General features: G+C 41.3%; 1 protein-coding gene across 1 annotated transcript in view; it reads right to left on the reverse strand.

Annotated features, from left to right (window-relative positions):
- Positions 1-374: 374 nt before the first annotated feature.
- Positions 375-26,065, reverse strand: part of nek7 (NIMA-related kinase 7) — a 98,544-nt gene continuing 72,853 nt past the window's right edge. Inside the window, exons 8-10 of the mRNA XM_051693827.1 lie at positions 21,784-21,878; positions 4,133-4,246; positions 375-730 (exon numbers count right to left, since the gene is read on the reverse strand). Coding sequence (XP_051549787.1) covers positions 620-730; positions 4,133-4,246; positions 21,784-21,878 — 320 coding nt within the window. The 3' untranslated portion in view covers positions 375-619. The remainder of the gene's footprint in view (positions 731-4,132; positions 4,247-21,783; positions 21,879-26,065) is intronic.

A 26,065-nucleotide genomic window follows, 5' to 3' on the forward strand; every position in this document is an offset into this window, starting at 1 on the left:
TGCAACAAATACCGCTATGATCTCACACTCTATTAATAGAATGACAAACCTCTAAAATTTCAAAAGTAGAAACTTGCTTTTTAAGGGGAAATTAGTTCTCTTTTTATAGAGATGTTTTTCAGTCTTCTTGTAAAGTTTTGCTGTAAAAGAGTTCTTGGAAGGGGTGTTATGGGATTGTGAAAAGCCATATCTGATTTGCATTTTGTGCTAATGTGGTGACAGGCAAAAAAACATACCACAATCACTGCATTGTACCAACATTGAAAAGAGCAAAATCAAGTCAAGCCAGTTTACACTGATTTCCCCTTCTTAGGAGTGCTATATTTAAAAGGTAAAAGGATTTTTTTTTTTTTTTTGCCTTGTCACCTCATGCATTTGATTTATTCCTATTGTTGACAGGTTTGTTAATAATCCAAAGGCGTTGCATGGTGCTTTGCACTCTTTACAGTATGTCGTAATTCTTTTTATACTGAAAGATGCCTCTCTCATGTTGATAGCCAAATTGCATTATGTTGGAGGAAAACAAGCATATTAAATGACATTTGTGGAAAAGGCTGGCAAAAATACAGGCCAGACAAAGGCCTTCAAAAGTCAAAGCAAGAGGAAGTGGACAGCAGACTCAGTTTGCGATCGTCAGGGCGTGCATGTGTTTGGCGATGTTGTACACGTAGGTGATGTCAGGCCTTTTCTCTGGGTCTGGGTTGATGCACATATCTACCAGTTTTCGCAGCTTTGGAAAAAAAAAAAAGAAAAGATAAATTCTCAAGATTTTTAAGGTTTAATCAAAATAGTTCATCCAAAAATGAAAATTTTGTCATAATTTACAGATGTTTTAATTAATATTGTCTTTTCACTACAATGGCAGTGGATAGTGTCTCACTTTAAAGCTTAAAAAAAGAACCCAAAAGTATCATTAAAGTAGTCCATAAAAATTCGACGATTTTAGTGCTAAACAAAGCAAGATCTCGCCAATGTTCCCTCTAAGCTGCGAACTTCTGATGCTGCTCACGTGAAGACTGAAAAATATCCGTTCAGGTGGCAGACTTAAAAGTGTGTGGGAAAACCTAGAGATTAGAGGTCGACCAATAGTGGATTTTGCCGATACATAGAATGTTAAAACATATGAATGTTTTCTTTGTCTTTACTTACTATAACGGGCATAGACATAGAGGTAATACGAGTCCAAAATGAATAAAATCCCAGATGCAGTTTATTGTGCAACCAAAATCCCAATACTAACCAAATAAAAATGTACATTTGGTGCATAACGCAGGACTGTGCATAACATAACGTGGACCCTTATTTTGAAATGAATGAGACGTGGCTGTTACAATACTCTATATGTAACTATTTACCACATTAAGCTTTTTATAGCTGATATGTTCACCAGATGAAGGGTACTGTAAATATATATTTCATCAGATAAGGTTCAATGAGGAATAAGGTTAATTATTATTCTCAAGATATGAAGTTGAAGACACAATGTATGTTCCGACGAGGCATGTTTCCGTATACACACATTTTTCTTTGCATACATTTGCTTCAATTTAGAACAACAGATTATCTAACCAAAATAACAAAATATGCATTGAAGTGAGGACAAATTATGGCTAAATATTTTCAATGATGAAAGATTGAGATACAGCAAATCCCCACTTGATTGTTTTTATTTCACCTCTAGATTCCGCTGTTATACTGTAGAACCAAGTTGTTCTAACTGTAGAATCTTCCAGCGCCGGCCACAGATGAACACTGAGGAATAATATCGGCAACTATCACCATCGTTTTTCCAATAACTGATAGTTTCAAGAAGTAACTATCGGCACCGATTAATCGGTAAAACCGATATATCGCTCTACCTCTACTAGAGATTTCTTAAATCAGAGCTACATTAATTTAGTATTTCAATTGTGTCCATCCGAACGCCCACTGATTTTTTAATTTTTTTAATTTTTATTCAGTATGGAGTCAAAGCTGTGATAAACACTGTTCACAAGGTGGAAATACAACTTGTTCGCCTTAATTAGTGAAAGGACGCATAATGGTTACAATGCCCATCCTGCGAGGGATTAATGTTAACACAGTCATTTATGTTTTGTGGGTATTTAAACAAGTGCAACCAAAAAAATATAAAATGTGTATGTGTCCAAATATTGGTCCTTGTGCATTATGCTTTGCCATTTAACAAAATCAAGCCACTGTGAATAAGTGCTTATGAATGTGCAAAGGATGTAAAGATTTTCACTTAAAAAAATCCTCAAATTTCGTGTTGTTGTTTTTTTTTACCAAAACCTATTGTACGCATTCAGTACACTTGACATCTGACACGCAAGCCGCATGGACTACTTTTATGATATTTCTGGGTCCTTTCAGCTTTAAAGTGAGGCACTATCGACTGCCATTTTATTGAAAAGACAGAACGCAATATTTATTAAAACATCTCTTTTTGTGTTTTGCATAAGAAAGCAAGTCATACAGGTTTGGAATGACATAAGGCTGAGAAAATGACAGAATTTTCATTTTTGGTTGAACTATCTCTTAACAATTGACAGATCCATAATATTTTATTAGCTGTTGCGCTAAAAAAGACAAACAAGATGATTGACAAAGTAAAACAGCAAGTGTTACAGAAAATTTCTCGAACAGCCAAAGGAAAGCCTCGTAGCAATGCAACTTTCAGCAAGAAAACCCCCAGCCCTGTTAATGTTTAACTCTCCGCAACAAACGTGTGACACATTTTTTTTTTTATACACAAACATACAGTGGCCGTAAGTCACACTTGAATATAGCAGAGCAGAGCAGGGACGGGATTGAGAGAAGTGATGCTTCACTGAGAAATAAACTCAGCCTAGACAACCAGCAGCATCATTAAAAGTGGGGGAAAAGGGAAAAAAGAGGAAGGAAGGAAGATACCCCTGTGTCGGATCGCCATGGCAACCGCTTCTCTCAACAGCCTGGCTGCTGTTGCATGGCGTGGCATCTCCTAATCAGCCCGGCATGTGAAATGCAAATGCAGACAGTCTGAGAATTAGTGGAGAAGAAATGGTGGTAGTGGTGATGGGAGGGGTGAGTAAGGATGCAGATATGTAAAATATTCATGCTTTTAGCACGAGAGAAATGTGCGGGGTTAGATGGTCACAATTTTTTTTTTAAGGGGGGGCTGCCAGTCAGATGAGATGCAAGGAGATGGTAAATGACACACCAAAGATGAACGGCTGACACTTTTTTGCCATTCACCTTCAGGAGCATTGTTTACATGTAGACAAGGAGGGAGGCAGGCCTTCCTGTGGCAGTGGAAAGCTGAAGAAACTGGTGAATGGAAGATGAGTCGTGCTGAGGTTGTAAATAATAATAATGGCAGCTTTGGCTGGACGTATCAGTCATGCTGGATTATTTTAAGTGTCCTCCAATAGCTAACATCAGAGAGTGATGGCACGTTACGAGGAAAGACAAGTCTATCTTTCTAAAAAGACCAGTTCTCACCAGCATCACATCTAGGTTAAAGCTAGATTGGCTCTGGTCTGGCTGTTGGATCAGTATAGCCATGCTATTAAAGGGATAGTCCATCCAAAAATGAAAATTCTGTCATCATTAACCCTCATGTAATTTGAAAACACAGGCATCACATGACTCTTTGTGGTGCCCCAGGTTTAAATGTGCACAAGCAAGAATGTGATTTGAGCTAATATTTTGGTTGTTCCCCACACAAAACTAACATATGGCTTTAGAAAACTTGGAATATAGTGTGCAAGTCACATTGCTATGGTGTTGTAATGGTGCATTCTATGATAGCTTTTTTTTTTTTTTTTTTTGGAGCTTGACAGCCATTTGTCACTGTGAACTCTAATTGTATGGAAAGAAGTAGCTTGGACATTTTTCAAAACTTCTAATTTTGTGTTTCACAGAAGCAAAATAAATCATATGGATTTAGAACAAATTAAGAGTGACAATGATATTTCATTAACAGAATAAAATTTTTGGATGAACTATTCCTTGAAGGACAAACATAGCATTGATGCTCTTTCCTGATATAGACACTTGTGTTTGTGTGTTGGTATAAGAAGAAGAATGAAATACCCAAGACGATCAAGAGCAAGAAAGCTTTTGGAAATCTTCTGAGCTTAAAACGTACCTCTTCAGAGTAATGGTCAGATGGTAGTGGGGGGTAGTCACACTGCTCAATCTTTTTACACAGCGAGTAGAGGTTCATTTTGTCCCCGTAGAATGGACTCTGCAAGGCGGCCATCTGTGCGTAAAGAAGAGAAATGTGAGAGTCTCTTTTAGAGAGCAGAATCTTATTAGCTTAAAAAATGGGATTCGAGTTCATGTGGGATGGTTTGGCAAGGTTCATATTATAAATGTTTGGAAATTCAATTCATTGTCTTTCAGAAATGAAAACTATTTTTTAAGTGATCTCTCCAAACACAAACTCTACGGCATCAAGCTTATCAGGAAATCTTCATACCAGCATCTTTAAATCTGAAAGAAATCCAAGTTTTCAATTGTAACAAAGGGTTTGAAGTGAACAAAATAAGGGTGCATTAAGTAGTAGATATAGATTACCATTGCCAAGTGGATGGTAACATTTTTCACAACTTCTCACGCTCTCCAACCCATTTTAGTTTAGTTATTTAGCTGTTTTTAATTGTGACTGCAATTTAATTGCTTTTCCATAACAACCTAATAAAAATAAGATTCTTTCTGTAAAGTCCATAATTGGCAGCAAATAAAAATATGTCTTCAACAGGATGTCATGGAGTATCTACGAGATTTCTAGAAACCAAGTTTAAAATGGGGTTAGAAACAAGAATAATCAAGAAACAAGAGTTTCTGACACAAGCTTTTTAAAGAATCATTGGTTAATTGATTGACTGGTTGATTAACTCATTCATTTGTTGACTTTTGAAGCCATTCTCCAAACCCAGTACAGATGCATTGACTGCAGGGTTGATTATCTATCAGGCTATTATGAGTTTGCTGGAGAAATGTAAAATTTGAGCCCTTAACAGAAACTTAGCTGGTTTAAGCTTGCACTTCTCTAAGTACATTTAAAGGTAGAGCAGTTCATTCATTTTAATTTAATTACCCACCTTTCCCTCTCTTTCATACGCATGTTCCTTAAGAGCACACTAAATCTTCATCGGGCAGGAGCTGACTGTCTGTGGCTCAGACTACGGTGTCCCGCATCACAGACAGCAGCAGACAACTGCCATCTGTTTGTGTAAGACATCAGGAAGGTAAGAGTCAAGCCTATAGTGCATGCATCTTTGTCACTCCTATGGTATCATTCACAAAGTTCTACGCATGTCCTGCCTCTTCGCATGTTCGTTTAGTAAATATTTTGCCAGTTTGATTATGCTTTTAGTACTTTCAATTCCACTGAACACAAGGCAAAAAACAAATGTCTTACTCATTATGTTTGTCTTATTTTACAGTAAAAATTTGTGACTACAGCGTGTTGTATTCCACACACTGGCAAAAGCAGCCTGCGTTCCCGTTTTGCATGCCTGCAGTGAAGATTCTCACTTCAGAATCACATTAAAACCTTGTGTTGCATCTTCTGGAGAGAAGGACACCAGGCTAATGTGAATCTCAAGTTGTAGAGAAACACTGGACACATTTGACTTCACTTTGGCAGCAAAACACTTTTGTGCTTTGAAAAATCGGAGGACAACAGTCATAAAAATAAAGAGCCACGGTGAGAAATTGACATTACCTAACAATTTGTTATTTTAATATTTATTTATAAATGAAAAGATATCATTTTGTTTTGCACCCATTGATGAATTGTTTTTTTTTTAGACGCTAATTCCATGATGGCTGATTTTTTTTGTTTATGAAAAAGCAGCTATAATGAACAAACATTTATCATTCCTTTCATTTGACTGTGTCATTATTAGCCTATATCGCATTATTATGCATAGTCCATCGTATTTACACTGCAAAATAAAGAAACGAAATGAGATAACTGGATTTTTTCCAATTTGTCTGGCAAACTTGATAATTCCTGGACACGTTGGCACCAAAATGTCTTAGCAGAAACTCTGATCTAAACATCATTCACTTCACTTGATAAGAAAATTGAAAATATATTATGACTTGTTTTCAGAGATATTTAAAAAATTTTGTGAGGTTTATGCTTAAAACAAGAAAAAACAATTTGTCAATGGAGTAAAAAAATAAACTCCCTTTCCACTTAAAAAAAAAAATATATATATATATATATATATATATATATATATATATATATATATAATATATAATATATATATATACAACTGTTCATGTTCATTCATAAAGCATTAACTACTGTTATTACTCCATGGGTCTCTGGAATACTCGATTCTGATTGGTCAATGGCGCCATCTAGCAGTCTGATATTTATGAGTAACAACCGCACATCCGGGGATTAGACATATCAGACCGGTCATCCGGGCAGCTGCGTGTCAAGACGTTTTTGACTGGGGTGGCCCATGTGTGGCACAGACTCATTCACAGATGGCATGAAGCACAATTCAATGTCCCTCGTAATAATTATAATTATAAGATATGTACATTTTGGGGAATTTTAATAGTCGAATATTATTTAGATAAATAATTGATTAATTGTTATTACAGTAAAATGTTAATACTGCATAACAGAAGACTCCAAGTAACATGTTTTTGTGTGTGTGTATTTTTTCAACATAATTTTTATGTATGTAGTGTCTCTTAAAACTACATAAATGTTATGGACACTGCTAATATGGTTACTGTCTCTTTAATGAGAAGTAGTAGTATGCGTACATCCAAACACTTAGGGAGGTGCACAATCAAAAATTGACAAAATTAATGAAATAAGAAAAGAACGGAACACTGCTATAAATGCTTCCATGAAATGTAATATAATAGAAAAGACAACATTTCGACCACTTGGGTCTTCGTCAGGCTGTACTGTCTCTTTAATAACAGCACATCATGTAACATTTAACACATGGTAGTTCTTTGCAGTTTTGAGGGGTTTCGGACAGAATAAGCTACCGTGACATGACGTAATATTATCAAATAGGCCTTTGTTTTATTTTGATAAAGAAGATATTGAAAATATTTCTTAATCTTATCACAGACCTACACATAAAAATGTGCATGGATTTCAGTTTTGAGTACTCAATATAGCCATTTACTGGGACAGCGAAAGGTAATTTGATTATTTAATTAAACATTGCTTTAAAAAAAACTCAATTTACTTAATTTGATATTAAAACTGTTTTCCTAATCCCCAAAATAATGTAATTTAACTTCTTTTCTTAAGACATACTAGGCTAAGGGGGGCCTGGGTAGCTCAGGGAGTAAAGACACTGACAACCACTTATGGAGTTCGCGAGTTAGAATCCAGGGCGTTCTGAGTGACTCCAGCCAGGTCTCCTCAGCAACCAAATTGGCCTGGTTGCTAGGGAGGGTAGAGTCACGTGGGGTAACCTCCTCATGGTTGCTATAATGTGGTTCGCTCTAGGTGGGGCACGTGGTGAGTTATGCATGGATGCCGCTGTAGATGGTGTGAAGCTTCCACACGCGCTCAACAAGCCACATGATAAGATGCGCGGGTTGATGGTCTCAGATGCGGAGGCAACTGGGATTAGTCCTACGCCACCATGAGGACTTAAAGTGCATTGGGAATTGGGCATTCCAAATTGGGGAGAAAAAGAAAAAAAAAAGACATACTAGGCTGGATGAATGTGAAGAGGCCAAAATCTGTTATGTTGCTGTGCAGCACATTAGATATTATAAATCTAGAAATTACTTTTCTTTCAGAACATGAAAATGTTTTTTTCCCCTTTATGTTCTCCAAGCAGCTCCAGATAGTTTTAAATTAGCAAACTGTGTCATAAGCCTTTATAAAAGACAATGGCAAACTGTAATGTGGTCAAACATTCACAGTTTTGTTTGAATTTTAACCACAGGTGGACGATGAACATCTTTAACAGAATAAGCATTAAAAATGTGCAGGATGTGCTAAGTGTCAACGTGCTGGGGCTAAATAAAACCTAGAAGCATCCATTTACTCGACACTTCTGAGCTACATTTGCCAGCTCATGGCCAACTAGCTTCCCGCATGCAGCCTGATGCACTTAGCATGCAAGTGTAAAGCAACGCAAACAAAAAAGATCAGATGAAACAGCAAGAGGAAGGGAAATTATCAGCACAACGACAAAAATAAATAACAACAACGAAGCTTTAAAAAGGACAATACCATTTCAGGATTTCAGAAGATGCTTTTGAACATCTTTGGGACATTAATCATGGCAGTATGGAAGAGATGGATTCCTGAAAACAAATGGACACAGCATTTCCTGGTAGCCTGAAGCTGCAGCTCTGCATGTGTATTCTCATTCAGTCGGAAGGTGATGCTTTGATGATGTTATAAGATTATGATACTGCAAAAATAGATTGGCAAAATGGCTCTAAGCAAATTCACTAACTGTGGATGAGGGCACAAAAAAAAAACTATTTTCAGATACCAACCATGCGAAGCCACACAATGTTCTCACACTCACACAAAACCACTACACCACAGACACACACTGGACGAGAACTTAATTAAATTGACATAGAAGGACAGAGAGAAGCAGCGAGTGAGCGAGCGAGTAGATTGAGCGAGGCAAAACGGCAGTCTGGGCTGTCAGAGGAAGAGCGGAGGAGAACAGAGCGGAGTGGCAGAACTCGTAGAGGAGAGCGGCGGTGCTTTTGGTTTTACTGCCGATCTGCGTGGAATGGGAATGGGAGGGGTTGGGGCTGTGGATGGGGGGAGTCAGTCGGAAGAAGAAGCAGGCCCTCACTGGGGTGTTTTTCATAACTTGCACAACTCTTACTGCAACCAAGATATCATGTATTAACTAGATTTAAGGCAGAAACATAATCTACACAAGTACGTGAACTAGGCCTTTTGCAATAACTAAATAATCATCTGATCACGGTGATTTGATCTCACTGCAGTTATTTGAGATAACTGTGATTATTGTGCACATCAAATTCCAATCACATTCTACTGTCCAAATAAGGGAGTTTTAAGCGAATATATAAATGCCACTGATGGCGCGTTTGTGTATCTTATTCAATTGAACTTTGATCATCTCACTGAGCTGCACCGAGGACCACACTCAGAAGAGATTAACCGCTTCTGAAGCACTCTAATGCACGCGCCATCTGTGGAGTGGCAAACTCCCATGAAAATCTAAACAAGGATTTTGATAGTGAATGCAAAGCACTCTGGTTTCACTTTCTTTTAACGTTTGTGTAATGTCAAATGATCTTGGTCATTGGGGTTCATTCACACAAGGTTAATGACACAGTGACACACAGAGGAGAAGACGCCCGCTTACTCTATTTCTGTGGAAATTATATAATGAAGAAACACAAAATCTTAAAGGTATTCCTTCATGTGAAATAAGGACTTGAGGTTTTAATTGGAGCGCCTTAAAATAACGTGTGAAAGTGAAGAATTCAGTTCCAGCATATCTATGTTTCATATCGAGGCATATCTGCGTAGGCATATTTGTGTTAAGTATGTTTCCTGCCTTAGAGTGGTGCTTGGTCGTGCAAAACTACTGCCACGATGCCAGGATGTTTGCTACTGTAAGGAGTAGCTAAGGTGAACAGGGTGTTTGCTAGGTGGTTGCTAGAGTGTTCAATTTGGTTGCTAGGTGGTTACTTACTGGCCCATATCAAAAAGGCATTGGTCCCTCCAATGTAATAGGAATTTTGCCCATTTAATCATCCACCTGGTGAAAACCCTAACTCTGATTATTTAGAAAAGTAAAAAGTACAGCTCTACTCAACAAGCTTCATGATTTGAGGTATTCATGTCTGTATACACAAACAGTAAGGGAAGAATTATGGACCAAAGCTTAATACTTAGGGTTAAGGGTTTGCTTAAATACTGTGGCAGAATGATCCGCCCCTCTGGCTCGTCATCGTCACCCCACCTCTTAGGGCCGCCCTTCAGTCAGGCTCTCAACGGGAGTTGGGCGGGAGAGCGAGAAGAGGTGCATAAATAATAAGTCTCGTTTGGTCAGCGGTGAATGAAGCACACCTGATGGGGATAATGCTTCATCACTGCTGTCTTTAAAACGCAGTTTGCGCCTCTTCTCGAGGAGCCGGCTTCAAATCTCCATGTGTGCACACACTGGCATCCTCGCACGCCCACGACCAGAGCTGGGAGGGATCGGATGAGCGGATGCACTGCCGGACCCGTTCTTTGGACCCCCGGATGCCGTAATGAGTCGCCGGGGGTGATCTGCTCACATTGCCGCCAACAGGCTAGATGCCAGGCCGCCTTACCCTCACGCTTGCCGCGGGCCTGGGAAGACAGGCCGCCAGTGACGCCGCCGCCCCACACGCCGTGGACTTTGGAGGGGAGCGTGAGCGGCCGACTGACCCAGCCCGTGCCTGGGCTATCCTATGAACACTACCCCGCCCCATCACGGAGCCCCGTTCACCGCGAGGATGCCAGATTCCCCCTTTTATTATGAACACTGTTCCCCCTTGGACACTTTATTACCCCTTTTGGACATTTTTATGTTTATTATTGTTTCCAATAAATGCCTCTCTGAGGTTTGACGCCACACCCACTGTGTCTGTCGCTTGCTCACCCTGCCACAATACCTAACCCCAATTATGAGCAATAGCATCAGTGATGCTAATGGAAAAACAGTTGATAAATTCTTCAAAAAACAGAGCTCCATGATGAGGGGTAGTTGTTTATGTTTTTCCATGCACACACTAAAGATGCCTATACCTATATATTAGTTTCATGGGGACATCTGTCTGTTCCACTGCTCTTCCAAAGACTTCCTCAGGATAATTGCGATAAGCAGTACCATAGAACGGCATTTAGTGAAATGTAAATGCAGCCGAGGCTTTTATTGTTTATGTGCGGTATATGTACCTGTGGAAGAAAGGGGTAGGTGGGGGGTCTGTTGGGTTTATATATACTGTATGTGTGTATGTGTCGTCACAGAGGGGGGTCAGGAGCGGGTAGCAGCTGTAGCCAGCAAAGGGTTAAACAAGGACCACCATATTTTCATGCATCTTCTGCTTCTGACAGATGAAAAATGTCAACTGTCCTGTTTTTATTTTGGAGTTTTTGCACTATTCATCTGGTTCATTAGTGCCTGGGCGCTCCTGGCCCTGACAGCTGCTCGCCCCGTGCTCCCGGCCCCTGAATTTTTCAGGCTAATTTGATTCGGGGCGCCCGGGCGATGGGCAAGATGATTGACTTGCTCCCTGACCCCCGGAGCCCAGCAGCTCTCCTCATTGGTATTCAAGAGGAGCCCAGCCCCGCACCACGCTGGCCTGCTGTCTGTCTGCGGGGCTGAGGCTACCGGTGCAATGGTGGTAAAATACACACATGTTTATACACTCGCATGCTCACACAAAAGAAAAAAAAAAACACAGACACCAAAGCTCAGAGGAACATACTTAAACAGAATCTCAACCAGCAACACATAGTGTGCCAACACACATACATACCCAATAGACAAATAGGAGCCACACCTGCTCAGAAATACACTCACGCAAATACATAGACACCCATAACAAATCACACTCATGCATACACAACAACAGGCAAAAAACAAAACAAAAGAAAACCACTAAGAATAAGACGTAAACATGTATGGTCACCCATACAGTAAGACAAAAACATACTCATTCTTTCTAATACCTACCTGAACACAAGACCCTTACAAACCACAGTGAAGGGCTGCTCTGGCATGCTACAGTACTTCCTGGAAGTACTGAGCGTCCCTTTAGGCCAGAAACATACAGCAAGACACAAATGCTTGGAAAGTGCCTGTTCCCGCTGAATGTTCTTAAAGGAATAGTTCACCCAAAAATGAATTTACTCACCCTTAGGCCATCCAAGATGTATCTGAGATTCTTTCTTCATCAAAACAGAATTTAAGACTTAGGATTTCATTTCAGGCCTCCAAAATGCATATTTAGGATGCATCAAAATAATCCACACGACTCCAGTCAAAAAATGAAGTTCTTCTGAACACAAACGATTGATTATTTTTAGAAACAACACAATACTTATATACTTTTTAACTACAAATGTTCGCTTCTGTACATCTCTGTGACATGCGCTTATGAGAGGGATGCTCGTTGGTAAGGTCACGCGTCACGTGGAGGAGGAGTCAGGAAGTGCGTCATTGTTTACAAGAGAACTTGTGCCGTTCACAAACCAAAACAGTCCAAAACAATTGAAAAACAACATAAAATAAAAAAATAATAATTTCCAAATAATAATAATTTAAAAAAAACAATGTAAACAATGACGTGCTTCCTGACTCCTCCACGTGACATGTGACCTTACCAACGAGCTTACGTCATCCCTCTCATGAGTGCACATCACAGAGATGTACAGAAGTGAACATTTGTAGTTAAAAAGTATGTAAGTATTGTTTTGTTTCTCAAAATAATCAATCGTTTGCATTCAGAAAAACTTTATTTGTCGACTGGAGTCGTGTGGATTATTTTGATGCATCCTAAATATGCATTTTGGACCGTCAAAAAATGGAGGACATTCACTTGCATTGTTTAGAGGAGGAGGCCTGAAATGAAATCCTAAAAGTCTTAAATTCTGTTTTGATGAAGAAAAAAACTCAGATATATCTTGGATGGTCTGAGGGTGAGTAAATTATCAGCAAATTTTCATTTTTGGGTGAACTATTCCTTTAACTCTTGTTCTTGCGTTACTCTAGTGGTAACAAACCTCAGTACTTAAAGGGGGCCCACTAGGGGCATCAGCAAACTTCCAAGGGGCTTCAAGATTACCTTTTTTTTTTTTTTAAGTCACATTTAATAAACTTAATAAAATTGCTAAAAACTGCTAAAATCAGGATCATATATCTTAGTGTATTTCTATAACTTTCAACTGTTGTTTTTATTGAAGAACACAACTTTCTTGAAATTCGGGAACCACAAAATTAACCTTGATTTATTTTAATCAAATGACACTTCTTAGGCTTTGAAAATTGTCTTGCACAATGGGAGGCCTTGGAGTCAAAAAGGCTGTAAACCACTGGCCTAAACTACATATAGAGAAACTGCGTAATCAATGTCGACCTTTTTAATCTTTCAGTTTGCGTAGTTATACCAATTTTTTCCTACACCAACCTGCAAACTCATCAACGTCACATTGTTCATTCTTGAAGAAGTGCAAAAACCTTTGTATGTAACATGTCGGTGCGAATGATTACATTCACTGTTCTGGACTACCAATGCATCCTATTTGTGATACCTGTGCTTTGTCTCACCTGTGATTTAAAAACCGTGGTGCTTATCTAATGTGCAATCCGCTTTAAGGTCTCAACCAAGAGTGCAGGGCTTGCAATTAACTTAATTAATATAGATTTTTTTCATGTCTCTTTGTCAAACTCTTTGCATGCTAATTAAATTCATAACAAAGGTCTTGCGTAGTTTCATTCTCAGGAGCCAGGATAGAGGGTGTAGTGTATGAAAAACAGACAGTCACATTTAAGTGTCAGAAACCCATCATTATTTCATCTTGCTCATCCTTCTTGCACCCTTCTTTAATGATATATTAATCAAATGGAAGCGCTGGCAAGAGGAGGGAACACAATTAAATATGAATCCATATTCTGCAACATGAAAAGTCCCTGTCTGATGCCACAAAACAGGCACCGACTTATACGAACATCTAACATACACACACACACATTTATGTTTAAATTCCCTGGGGTTTCCTCTTTAAAAAAATGTAAAGAAAAAAATGTCCTCTCCTTTTCTTAGTAGCGCTAACACCCCAAATTCTGAGAAAAAGTTTCAGACACGTGTTATGTTTGTAAAACTGCTGAATGAGTGTGTAATGGTTCACAGTTTTATGCATCATTAGCAAAATATGGGTGAGGTAGCTCATCAGAATGTTAAGAGTTCTTTGGAGATGGCGGTGATCCCGTACGCCGTTCTCCCAAAGCATCTTTAGAGAACATGAGTATTCTGCAGCTGTACTTGGCTGGGCCAAATTAATTCACTAAGCTATCAAATTAAAATCTGAGATCTGTGGTGAGAAGACACTAAGGTATACTGGGTAATCTATATTTGAACAGGATGCAAGGAGGGTTTAATTATCTCAAATGTCTTGACGGATGTTTACTATTCAGGTGTGGGGTAACAGTAAAAAACAAAAAACAAAAAAAAAAAACAGCAAAAATTTGTTATGAATATATAAACAACTTCCCAGTCTCTAAAAATGTAGTGCTACACCGCATCTTGCAGACCATGAACAAAGCATTCTTTTTTTAAATGACAGAATATCATTAGCTGCACGTATCAGAAATGCAACACTCTTGTACTTGCATGTGATGCATGCTAATCTGTTTATTTTACTGCGCTCTTGTTAATCCGTCATCTCCGGCATGGCTTGTGTTGTTGGTTATACTTGAAACACATGGTCGTAAACAGAGATTGTGACTTCACAGTTGAGCCTTACTTTTAATTGTAAAACCTTGAGCAGGAAGCCTGGCCTCGTGTTTTTGTGATGAAGGCAGATGCAACAGTCTTGGCCCCTTATTTATGCCAACATAAATCCAAAACACCTTCAAGAATGGCTATTAAGAAGAGGTTTAAAAGAACTTCAAAAGGCCAGGCCAGACCACGAGCACAGAGATCCACCAATTTGAACTCGGTCTGTCTTTAATATAGAGTAGAGACAGTGCAAGGCGGAAACAGCAAGGACACAGAGAGGGCCAACTGGCTAGCCTGAGAGAACCCTTTCATTTTCAGCGTCATAAAATCCAACACCAAAACCAATTGCATGAATGCTCTGAGGAAGGGGTAGGAGATTATGGGCTAATACAGCCACAGGAAATAGTGTCTAAGTGTCTGCCGGTTGGGGGTTGATGCCGGTACGATAACTATGGATTTGTTATCGCTTCGATGGCCAATATAATGCTGATATATATGTGATAGAGGTTAGTACAATATACATTATTACATAATATTAATTCACTGCATGTACATTATACATTGACTAGGCAGTTGGTAGATTTTGGTGGAAGAGCTTACACTTCAGGGGCCGGATTCACAAAACATTCTATTTACTACTTATTTTCTCATTTTAAAATAAGTTCAGAATATTTTGTATTCCCGAAAAGACTTCTTAATAATGTTCAATGTCCTCATTGAGTATAAATAGTCTTTCAAACCTTTTCTGATTTATCCTTCTCATAATCTATTAATTTTATGATTTCTGTGAAATCAGTCCCTGCTTATTGACCAAGCGGTCACGGTTATCGGCTGATCATTTCAAATTGCCAAATATCGGATGATTAATCAGTCCATCACTAGAATAAATAATATATCTGAGGTTCCAGTAAAATTTGTGGCTTCAAATAGGGTTCGATTAGAACATTTAGCAATCAATGAGAGTTGATGGAATTTTTATAATCCCATTTGAAGATGGTGCCAAAGTGAACTGCTCATTTATTCAGGTAGTCATTGCAGGATAGAAGCTTGAAGGATACATTTTAGTGAACGCATGCAAAAACGAAAAATGTTTCACAGTAGTTATCCAAGTCTATTGTTTGCTGAATTTTCAAACTCTTACCAACTAAACACCCAAACAGAACCTTTAACCCTCTAATCTTCCATCCATCACAAAACCACACATTTCCTCTGTGTTGCAGAGAGCTGTCAATAACATAGATGGAGCGTGGAGTACAGTCAAGTACTATTGACAGATGCACCATGGAGAGCACGTGTCCCGTCTGCCGTGAAGGCCATTGGGGAGCCAACCCTAAAACTGGCCTTGTCCTGCACCCATCCTCTTCATCTTAGGGCAGGCAGCCCCATCAGCTGACCAAGTGTGCTCCAACAGATAGTGTCGGCATAAAATAGAATAGCAGATGAAGATGGAGGAATACAATGCACAGGTATTGATGATTTTCAATCGAGGCCTTGCGACCTCAACGGCTCCAATCACCCCCACCCTCCTCACCTTAACCCCCATAACAGATCGACTAAAAAAATTCATGCTCTCAGAATAAAGGAACTACATGCACACATAGGCCTTTCACACAAAATAGATCAATGAAGATCAATGGAAGATAGCACAAGTCTGCAAATTACCAATTCAGAAGTTCAGCAATGCAATGGAGCATTGCAGCTAACTCTCGATCTACAGTATGTGCAATAAAAATACATTGTTTACACACACACACACACACACACACACACAAATAAATTACGAAACAATCCGTGTATACAATCTTTACATAGACACTCACTTAGCACTTTATAAGGAACACTATGTTCTCTATCTGTCACTCACTCGACGTTGTGTCGATGTAGTGACACTAGGGGTCACTCTTGGGAGCCCCAAACACCTCTGCTTTTTTTTAAAAAAGGCCAATGAGAATTGGCGAGTGGAATTTGCATGCCACTCCCCCGGACATACGGGTATAAAAGGAGCTGGTATGCAACCACTCATTCAGATTTTCTCTTCGGAGCTGAGCAGTTGTATTCAGTGCACTGAATTCAATTCCCTCCAAAGACGCACCTCAAAACTGCTGGGTTTACGGCGCATTTCAGCGGCTTCTCCCCCTCTGCAACTGTGGAGTGCAGAGAACGCCCCTGGGTGCTTCGGCAGAGCGAAAAAAAGAGAGTATATTCTAAAAGAGTATATTTTCATTCACAAAAAGAGCGGTCCTTCTACCTATGGGTTTGAGGCCATGTCGGTTAGCACTGGGGGCGATTTGGGGACATCAATGGGACCACCTCCGCAGGTATCCCCCCACAGACCTCCCATTCCCCAGCACGCTCGATTGCCCCGATCAGGCTCTCGCACGAGACCGCTGGCTTGTCTCAGCACGAGTTTGACTTCTCGTTCGGAGTTCCGGAAGACGATGAGTTATCGAGCGCAGCATCGGAGAGTGGGCTCGTCCAGTCTGATGCAGAGGCTTCGGCTGGGCTTCCTCCTTCGGGAACGGTCGCCCAGTCTCACGCCGACACGGAGATGACGGACATGCTTTCCTGGGTGGCCGCGAGTGTCGGGCTAGAGTTGAACCCTCCACTCTCCCCTGAACCCTCGCGGCTCGACCATTGGTTCCTGGGCTTGGGGCGCTGCCCACGGCCACGCCCTGCCCCCGTTACTTTCTTCCCGGAAGTGCATGAGGAGCTGACAAGATCGTGGGAGGCACCTTTTACTGCCCGGTCCCGGTCTTTCAGCTCCCCGCTCTCACTACCCTCGATGGTGGAGCGGCCAGGGGGTATTCAGTGATCCCCCAGGTGGATAAGGCGCTCGCGGTGCACTTGTGTCCGCAGAGTGCCGCCACCTGGAGCGCGCGCCCGAAGCTCCTGTCCAGGGCCTGTAGGTTTACGTTGTCCGTGACGACTGTGGCCTGCGGTGCCACTGGACAAGTCGCCTCCGCCCTGTACGCCATGGCTCTCCTGCAAGTACACATAGCCAAGGCGCTAAAAGAACTGCACGAGAGTAGTTCTGACCAGGGATTGATGCAGGAACTGCGCTCGGCGACCGACCTCGCTCTCCGGGCGATGAAGGTCACGGCGTGGTCTCTCGGGCAGGCGATGCCTACCCTGGTGGTCCAGGAGCGCCACCTTTAGCTCAACTTGGTCGAGATGGAAGAGGCGGACAAGGCACGGTTCCTTGACGCCCCCATTTCCCAGGTTGGCCTGTTTGGCGACGCCGTTGACGACTTTGCCCAGCAGTTCTCGGCGGTGAAGAATCAGACAGAGGCCTTACAACATAACCTGCCCCAGCGCGGCTTAAGACCCCGCACCCTGTCTGCTCGTCGCCAAGGGCGCCCTCCTGCAGCAACAACACCGGCTGTGCTGCAGCCCGCCCCCGTGGCCCGGCTCTGGCGTGGAGCCCTTCGCAGGAAAGACGCCACCCGTCTCGCAGCCGGCCGCTAAGAACCCGAGGAAGGCTTCAAAGCGCCCCCGAGATGGGCGACCCAGGGGCAAGGAGACCCACTTCTCTGGGGCTGGTCGACAAGACCACTCCATCCCCCGGTGGAGGGCCGGGAGGAGAATCTTTTGTCGCTGCATGCCTAGGAGGCTGCGGAACCCAAAAGCCTGACAAAAGAATGGTTCCCTCATCTCCTGGGTCACATATCCAGTGCACACGGCCGTCGTCACGACCACCGTCCACCATCCCATTTTGGCAGGCATGGCGCTCCAGCGGCAGACCCCCCGCCCCTGTGCGCCCAGCTGTGGCACAAACACGCCCACACGGGATTGGTTCCAGTGGACTACAGGGATGAGATTCCTCCTCCCCCCTCCTTTGAGTTGAGCCGGTCTCGTCCCGTGTATTGGCAGGCAGGAGCAGGTAAGTTCCGGGACAGCTGGCCGGGTGTACCGCTTGCGCATAGTGCCTTTCCCCTCCCTTGAGGTGAAGACGTGCGCTTTTGACTCCCAGTTGTGTTCACAGACTGTGATCCTTGGATGACTTTCCTCCTTAGCCCTCTGGCAGTTGAGTTTGCAGAGAAACTCGCTGACCGGCCCAGTAAGTGTACCACTCAAATTACCGGGGTGTGGTCTCCACGGTGTCTTCTCCTTGGGAGGGACACCCCCCAATGCAGACACTTATGGCTCCCAGTCAGTTAACAAATTCCACTCTTTTTGGGGAGAAAAGAGAGGGAAAAGAGGCCTCAGCTGGGCTAGCCTGTCCCTATAGTTGGGCAGTCCACTTGTTCCTGAAGGACCGTTCGACGCTCATAAGAGTGTTGGGGGAGGTTACGTGACAGCCTGGTGCGCTGGCTACGAGGCACACAGCAGTCTGCCCATCACACACCATCAGTTCACTTAACACAGTTCAGCTATTTGTGCCATTTTGTATAGGGACCCCTAGTGTCACTACATCGACACAACATCGAGTGAGTGACAGATAGGAAACGTCCTGGTTATTTTCATAACCTCCGTTCCCTGATGGAGGGAATGAGACATTGTGTCCCTCTTGCCACAACGCTGAACTACCTGCTGAAATGGCCAGGACCTGGTCTCGGCTCCTCAGCACAAAACCTGAATGAGTGGTTGCATACCAGCTCCTTTTATACCCGTATGTCCGCGGGAGTGGCATGCAAATTCCACTCGCCAATTCTCATTGGCCTTTTTTCAAAAAAGCAGAGGTGTTTGGGGCTCCCAAGAGTGACCCCTAGTGTCACTACATCGACACAACGTCTCTTTCCCTTCATCAGGGAACGGAGGTTACGAAAGTAACCAGGACGTTCCTAATAAAATGCCCAACGTGGTCTTCTGCAGTTCTGAGCTCATCCGCTGCAAGGTTCGACGCGTTTTGCATTCTGAGATGCTATTCTGCTCACTATAATTGTGCAGAGTGGTTTTCTGAGTTACTGTGGCCTTTCTTTTAGCTCGAACCAGTCTGACCATTCTCCGTTGATCTCTCTCATCAGCAAGGCATTTCCGGCCGCAGAACTGGCGCTCACTGGATGTTTTTTGTTTTTGGCACCATTTTGAGTAAACTCTAGAGACTGTTGTGCGTGAAAATACCAGGAAATCAGCAGTTACAGAGATACTCAAACCAGACCATCTGGCACATTATATTTTATATAATTAATCCACCTGAATTAACACATTAATGGTGCATTCAGTAATTTTTTGAGGTATGTCAAAGTGGCTTACACTGACACCTTAGGGCCTGGATGTTGCATCATTCAAAAACAGTAGTATTCAATTACCAGTGTCATTGTAGAAATTCACTATGCAAAGTAAGCCAGGATAAATTTAATCCTTCAATTAAAGTGTCCAATAACAGGGCAGTTACTGAGTTTAAGCTATTACTATTCAGCTGCTCATGTGATGCTAGCATGGCTGCCCCCATGAGGCACCCCTGCCCCATGTAGAATAAAAGAGCATTTAAGCTTACTGATGACTGAACTCTTCACCTCACATAAGTAGCCATGATTTTATACATATGTTTCAAAATCACTATTCATTTCTTTAGAAGTAAAACTTTTTAAATGAGGAAAACAATTACTGAGTGAACCTTTAAATTGACAGCCCTAAAAATAACTGAATTATTTAACAATAAAAAATTAATAGATTAATATTGATAATAGATTTTAAACAGTCAGAGCAGTGGCCTTGTGATCAGTGCAAATGCTCCAACCTATTGAGCTTAGGGGAGACATGGGTTCAAGTCCTGCCTCGTTCATGTTCCCATCCTGATTCCCTCTTTCTCACCCTTTAATTTCCTGTCTCTCTACTATGAGGAAAACATGTAAAAAATGGCATAAAAAAACCAATTGACAGTCCTAATATAATAATAACTAAAGAACAACATAGTGAAGGGGGAAAAAACAGCTTGTCTTGCTAGCTTTATTGTAACATCACACCAACTGCCGGCGGCTTCGCCTATCATCAATTCTGTCACTCAAACAGATGTCATCGCATTGCAGCCACCCCCGGTCACGTGACCCGCTGAAAGCGAGACAACATGAAAGTCTTCATGTACTACAGGGCAACAGCAGCGTTCTGTTCAGGGCTGATCCTGGACATGGCTTCAACAGAAGCTTTAGGGGTCACTACTGTTCCACGTTTGCCTTCTCGCCACACTTGGCTGACCCATAGTCACTGCTAAGCAGGGCAGACTGATCACACTGATGGGCCTGGTGCATTATGGGAGACTAATTAGTGTCAAGAAACACTGTCTTCAAGCAGCGGTGAGCTCACATGGTTGTTTTTCAGCCCCAGGCACTTTGGGAGGTGTAGCTTCTGGTAAGCTTCCCCCTAAAATGAGGCAAAGTCGAGGTGAAAAAAAAAAACACTCATGAGATAGAATGGGTGCCAAACTAACAATGTGACTATTTCCGCACTGTTAGTGTGAATCTGTGCCTGCCTGTGTGTGTGTGTGTTTATACTGCTTTTTGGTAGCAAGCACGTCCCGCGGGATCAAGCATTGTGTCATTTACGGATTGCTGCTACCCATTTCAGGTGGCCCCAGTCACCTAGTTAAGACGAAACAGAGGCCAAAATGCAAGCAGATAAACACAAAATGCCCACTTTTTGAACTGGGCACCACAGATTCGCAAGCTCTCTGTTATGTAACAACTCACACTACCTGAAGGTTAAGGTATTTATGTCTAACCCAACACAAAACTAAAGCTAGTGCATACTGTAATCTTACACCATGTCTTACCCAGATGCAATAACATTCAAGCGACAAGCAATTTGTCTGTCCACTCTAAACGTGATAATGTTGCAAAAAAAAAAAAAAGATTAACATTGAAGAATTAACTTTTATAGCATTGTGTCTGGATAGGGCACGATGTTAGTGCTTTTGGTTCAAATTTGTTTTAAAGCACACACAAAAAAACCCCACTTCTCTTTGCAACTTCATCTTCAATTTGAACTGCATGCTAAAGCGAAAACTTCTGCCCTGGATCTTAGTCCACTGTGTCGTCAAGAAGTGTATGCTATAAAGGCTAATCAAAGCAGTCGGTATCATTTCAGAGCAAGAACAGCACATGTTATCTAAAACACGTGTAAATGTCATTCAAATTTCCCCATCAGCTTTAGAACGTAATCCAGGTTTCCTATGCGGGTACTGTTTACCTTGGAGTACAAAACCATACTGTAATTTTCACGATAGACCGCATGGTCAGAGTCGCAGTGTAGGATTGCGTCTCACAAAATGAGACCAACAGTGCTGGCAGAAGCTTGGGAAGAGAAGGATGCTGGGGGATGTATAAACGGAGGGAGGGGAGGGGATAGGGAGTGCAGGGATGGGTATCTATACCTTACCTCATAGAGCAGGCAGCCTAGCGACCAGATGTCAGATTTGAAGTTATATCCATTTTCGTGTATTCGCTCGGGAGACATGTAATATGGGGTGCCCACTGGAACAGAAAAAAAGAGAGACAGAGACAGACAGAGTGAGGGAGAGAGAGAGAGAGAGAGTGAGAGAGAGAGTTAGGCTGTGTCTGGTTTGCAATGCGAGAAGTTCATCCATGGATGCTTCATTGACAGAGGTTTCAGACTGTAGAGTTTTAGATGAGTAAAGTGAGGTTAGTTACAACAATGAGAGAAACAAATTCAACGATGCATGTGTACAGTGTGGGGTGAGGGTTAAAATACATTTTAACAGTTAAAATATTGATGGTAAAGAGTGCAATCGAATACCAAACCATTGACAGTAGCTAAATATCTACCACTGACAATTTTAAGCGCTCACTTACAGAATAAAATATTAATAAAAGAGATTATTATTAGAAATAGGAATCTTAAGGAATTCTGGTTCTGATTCTGATTCCACTTAACAATTCCGACTCATAAAACAGATTGCTAATTAGGTATGGAAATTGTGAAGAATTTAACAATTCGGATTCCTTAAAGATTCTGTTACTAATTTTAGTATTTCTGATTCAAACAAAAACTTGAGACTGATTTATGAGTCTTTTTAGCTGATTCATTAAAAAGAATCAGCTCATAAGGTTCTTTGTTCCCACCCTATTGCTGATAATGTCACAATTTATTTTCAAACAGTTAATATTAATAGATTTCAGGACGTTTCCTCAAAAGGTTTGTTTGATTGCAGCTTTAGAATATGGAGTAACCACTTTTGAGCATTTTACTGCAACAAAAAACAGTTTTATACTAAACGCAATTTTTACACAATATAAAGTTAAATATAAACAAATCTGTTTCCTTGAACAATGGCACAACATTCATCTGAAATGCGTGATATTACACTAACACGGTTGGTTCTTACATTTGGGAATTTTAGTTAAAAACAAGTAATTTAGGAACAGTGATAGTTTTGTCATTCCAAATTGAGAGTTGAACAACAGTTTTTACAGATGGAGACGAGTGATGTGAATGTTCATGAATGCATGTAGTTGGGTGGTTTAGAGAGTTGAGGGGTTTTTCAGCAATGATTGTGAATGTGTGTATTGGGGAATCAAAATCTCGACTTACATGAGAGTAGATTTAAAATCTCTCACTCACTTCTCATTACAGAAGAACATAAATGATGAACATGAGTCATTCAATACAGCCATATGAAACTTAAATCAATTCACTCATGTATATTCGTACATAGGATTGGGCATTTAAATAAATCAAACCAAAAAGTGACACAAAAAGTCTTCCATGTTTCTGCTGCGGTGTACAATTCTCTCTCGCTGTCACAGGAAGGTGAAAGTCAGCTAGCACGCCAACGCTAAGGGTTTTCAACAGAGCTGCAGTAGCACTTTTCAATCAGATGATTTCACGCTGTAGTGCTTGGCTAATGAACACATGTATGCTGGTTTGATTTGGACTTGTCTTACTCTTTAATGGTTTCGAAAAACTTGCTTGCTGATAATAAGAGATATTAAAAATTTGACAGGAATTTATCCTAAAGTCAACATGAAATGGCATTCACAACTTTACTCCCATTATGTGACATTACCGAATTAAAAAAAATGTAGGATGAGACATGATTTTATCTATTTCAATATCAGAATGGAGCCAGACCTGAATGTAGGTTTGCAGTCGACTGAAACACTGCCAGCACCCACTTCTGAGGAAGCTTTTTGGCCGTAACAAGAAGGCCAAAAATCAAATTCATTTTGACTCTTTCGCACCATCACAATGTATCCTAATGGTAATGCTTCATCGTTATTTGCCATGACCTCAGTTAAATTAACATTAACCGGCATTATATTACTGCATTATCTATTGGTTAGATTTTAGAAAGGCTGCATTACAAAGGGTCAATTTTGATAGCATACTGACTTTAAATGAAGCAACTTGCATGCATAAGGGCGCTTACACATTTGGGAAAGCTTCAACAGAGTGTTTGATGCATAGGAGTGCAAAAGGTCCATTTGGAAGGCGTGTACCACAGAGGGAAGAAGCGGTCACGGATAGAGATGGCTACTTAAAATATATCTTTTTGACAATGTACCAGTAAATGTAACAGTAAACATATACCAGGAAACTCTTATCCAGGCTCTGTCTCCATAATTACCATCTTTTTAGTCTGACAGAGAAAGATAATAGAATACACCGTTTTTTTTAGTTTGTCCGCCATGTTTTTCGCAATTAGTCCTGCCTCTCCGAGATTCTCATTGGTCAACGGATACCTACACCAGACTGCACTGCAGCAAAAGTTGAAATTGTAACTTCTGGTCACATGACGGTGCTTCACTATCGAAAACCCTTGCGTTTTCCCTCTCAGTCCTTACGACGCATCATCCCCTTTAAAATCAATGCATTCGCAGCGTTCTCTGACGCAGCGTTAACTCTAGTGTGTAGGCACCCTAAGGCTATTCTTCAGCCGAAGGTAAAAAACATGCTTACGTACCATGACGTCGCACATGTAGGAAGGTATTGAGACACGCACTATGACAGAAGTGAGACTGAGCTGAGTGTCAGGTCACATAGTCTGTGGCCCTGCACAGAAGTCTGGGTAATTGGCAGTGACTAATAGCCATCAGGCAGAAGAGCGAGACCCAAGAGGCCAGTCAAATGCCCTAAAGCTATGACGAGCTCCTTACTGCTCAGAGACTGTGGCCAACCAGCCAGCCACCGTGAAAGATTGATGATAGAAAGAGGGAGGAGTACAAAAAAATAAAAAAGAATAGTCAAATCTAGAGAAAAAACATTCTGACAAATGCTTGCAGTTTACAAAAGTTTAGCCTTGGCAGCTCAGATCTGACAAAGTGTTAAAAAGTCTCAGGTGGTGAGAACAAGAGCCAAAGCAAATTTCTCAACACCAAACAGTGTCAGGATGGCTAGGCAGGTATCGGGGCTGAGGTTGAAACACTTACCGAGAAAAACACAAGCACAAACATGGACCTTCCCCTCCTACCGTCCCGCCCTATGATGCTATGTGTATGTCAAACCGATCAAGAGCCTTCCTTTTTATATGCGTAAAGGAAATTCAAACAGAAGATGCAAGAGTGTTTGAGAAATTCCAACTGGCCTCAGAGGTATGTGATTAGTCAATATTATTGATTTCAAAAGCTCTAATATATGATTACATCCTTGATGCTCCAAGAAAAAATAAAATGCAACCTTGAAAATGAGAAAATAGTAATTAACCCCTTTATCGTCTTTTTAATGAGCAAAATCTATTTTAATTGGTCATCACACTTGCGGCACTTTCATGCACTAAGGTTACAATGGAGTGCCTCGAAATCCATCATTAGTACCTTGAAAAGAATAGTCTCCTCTTATGCTAACAGTTTCATACAACCCCAGCTCTACAGAGCATCAATTCCAGCAGCACGTCAAATTAAGAGTGCATTACTTATTCATGCAAATAAAATTGTACTTCGTGTTGGGATTCATTTCCATTATTATGAATTGTTATGACATGATGATGCACTCTTTGAGAAATAGGCTGAGGTCCTTTTTTGCATGCCAAACACACAAAAAAGAGATTACTGTAGACTCTCAAGAGTACATTAATTACGCTGAAATTCACAAACATGTTTAATTACAAAAGAAGACTCCACAAGTGTAAACTGAGCATCTCTGTAGGTGAGAGGGATTAAACGAAAAATCCTTTCAGTCCCGTTAACTCCTCAGACCTCTGAATCAGAACAGCTCTCTCAGTCACCCTGAACCCTCGGATGATATGTAAGCATGTAATTAGCACCGTTCTTAGTGTTAAATGTGAAATACAGGGGCTCGATATTAGCGTGCTTTTCCTTTTTATTTTAATTATCTCTTTCATTGTTGCGTTTCTCACAGACTTTCTTTTGTTCCGATTCCATCTTAAAAAAAACTCCTTTTTCAGCTTCCCCCCTCTTGCCACCCTGCTTAATTTAAAGGCTAGAAAGCCTCTGGCGGCAAATATAAAGAGCAGCTAGATTTCCTTTCTTTCAGTCTTTCGCTTTGTTTGTATATGTGGGCTGCGGAGCCACTCGGAGACAGAGTTAAAAGGCTGGGGCTCAGCTTCAGAGGAGAGGAATTGACAGCCGTAGAACGGCGCTTCCTGGACCTCCATCCAACGTTCATCCCAGAGTTCTACCATGGTGGTTTGTCTCATTACAGGCTGAACTGTCAACCCCCAAACCGTACTGAAGCAAACCTA

Source organism: Myxocyprinus asiaticus, chromosome 49 (genome assembly GCF_019703515.2).
Source record: "Myxocyprinus asiaticus isolate MX2 ecotype Aquarium Trade chromosome 49, UBuf_Myxa_2, whole genome shotgun sequence".
Taxonomy (NCBI): Eukaryota; Metazoa; Chordata; class Actinopteri; order Cypriniformes; family Catostomidae; genus Myxocyprinus; species Myxocyprinus asiaticus.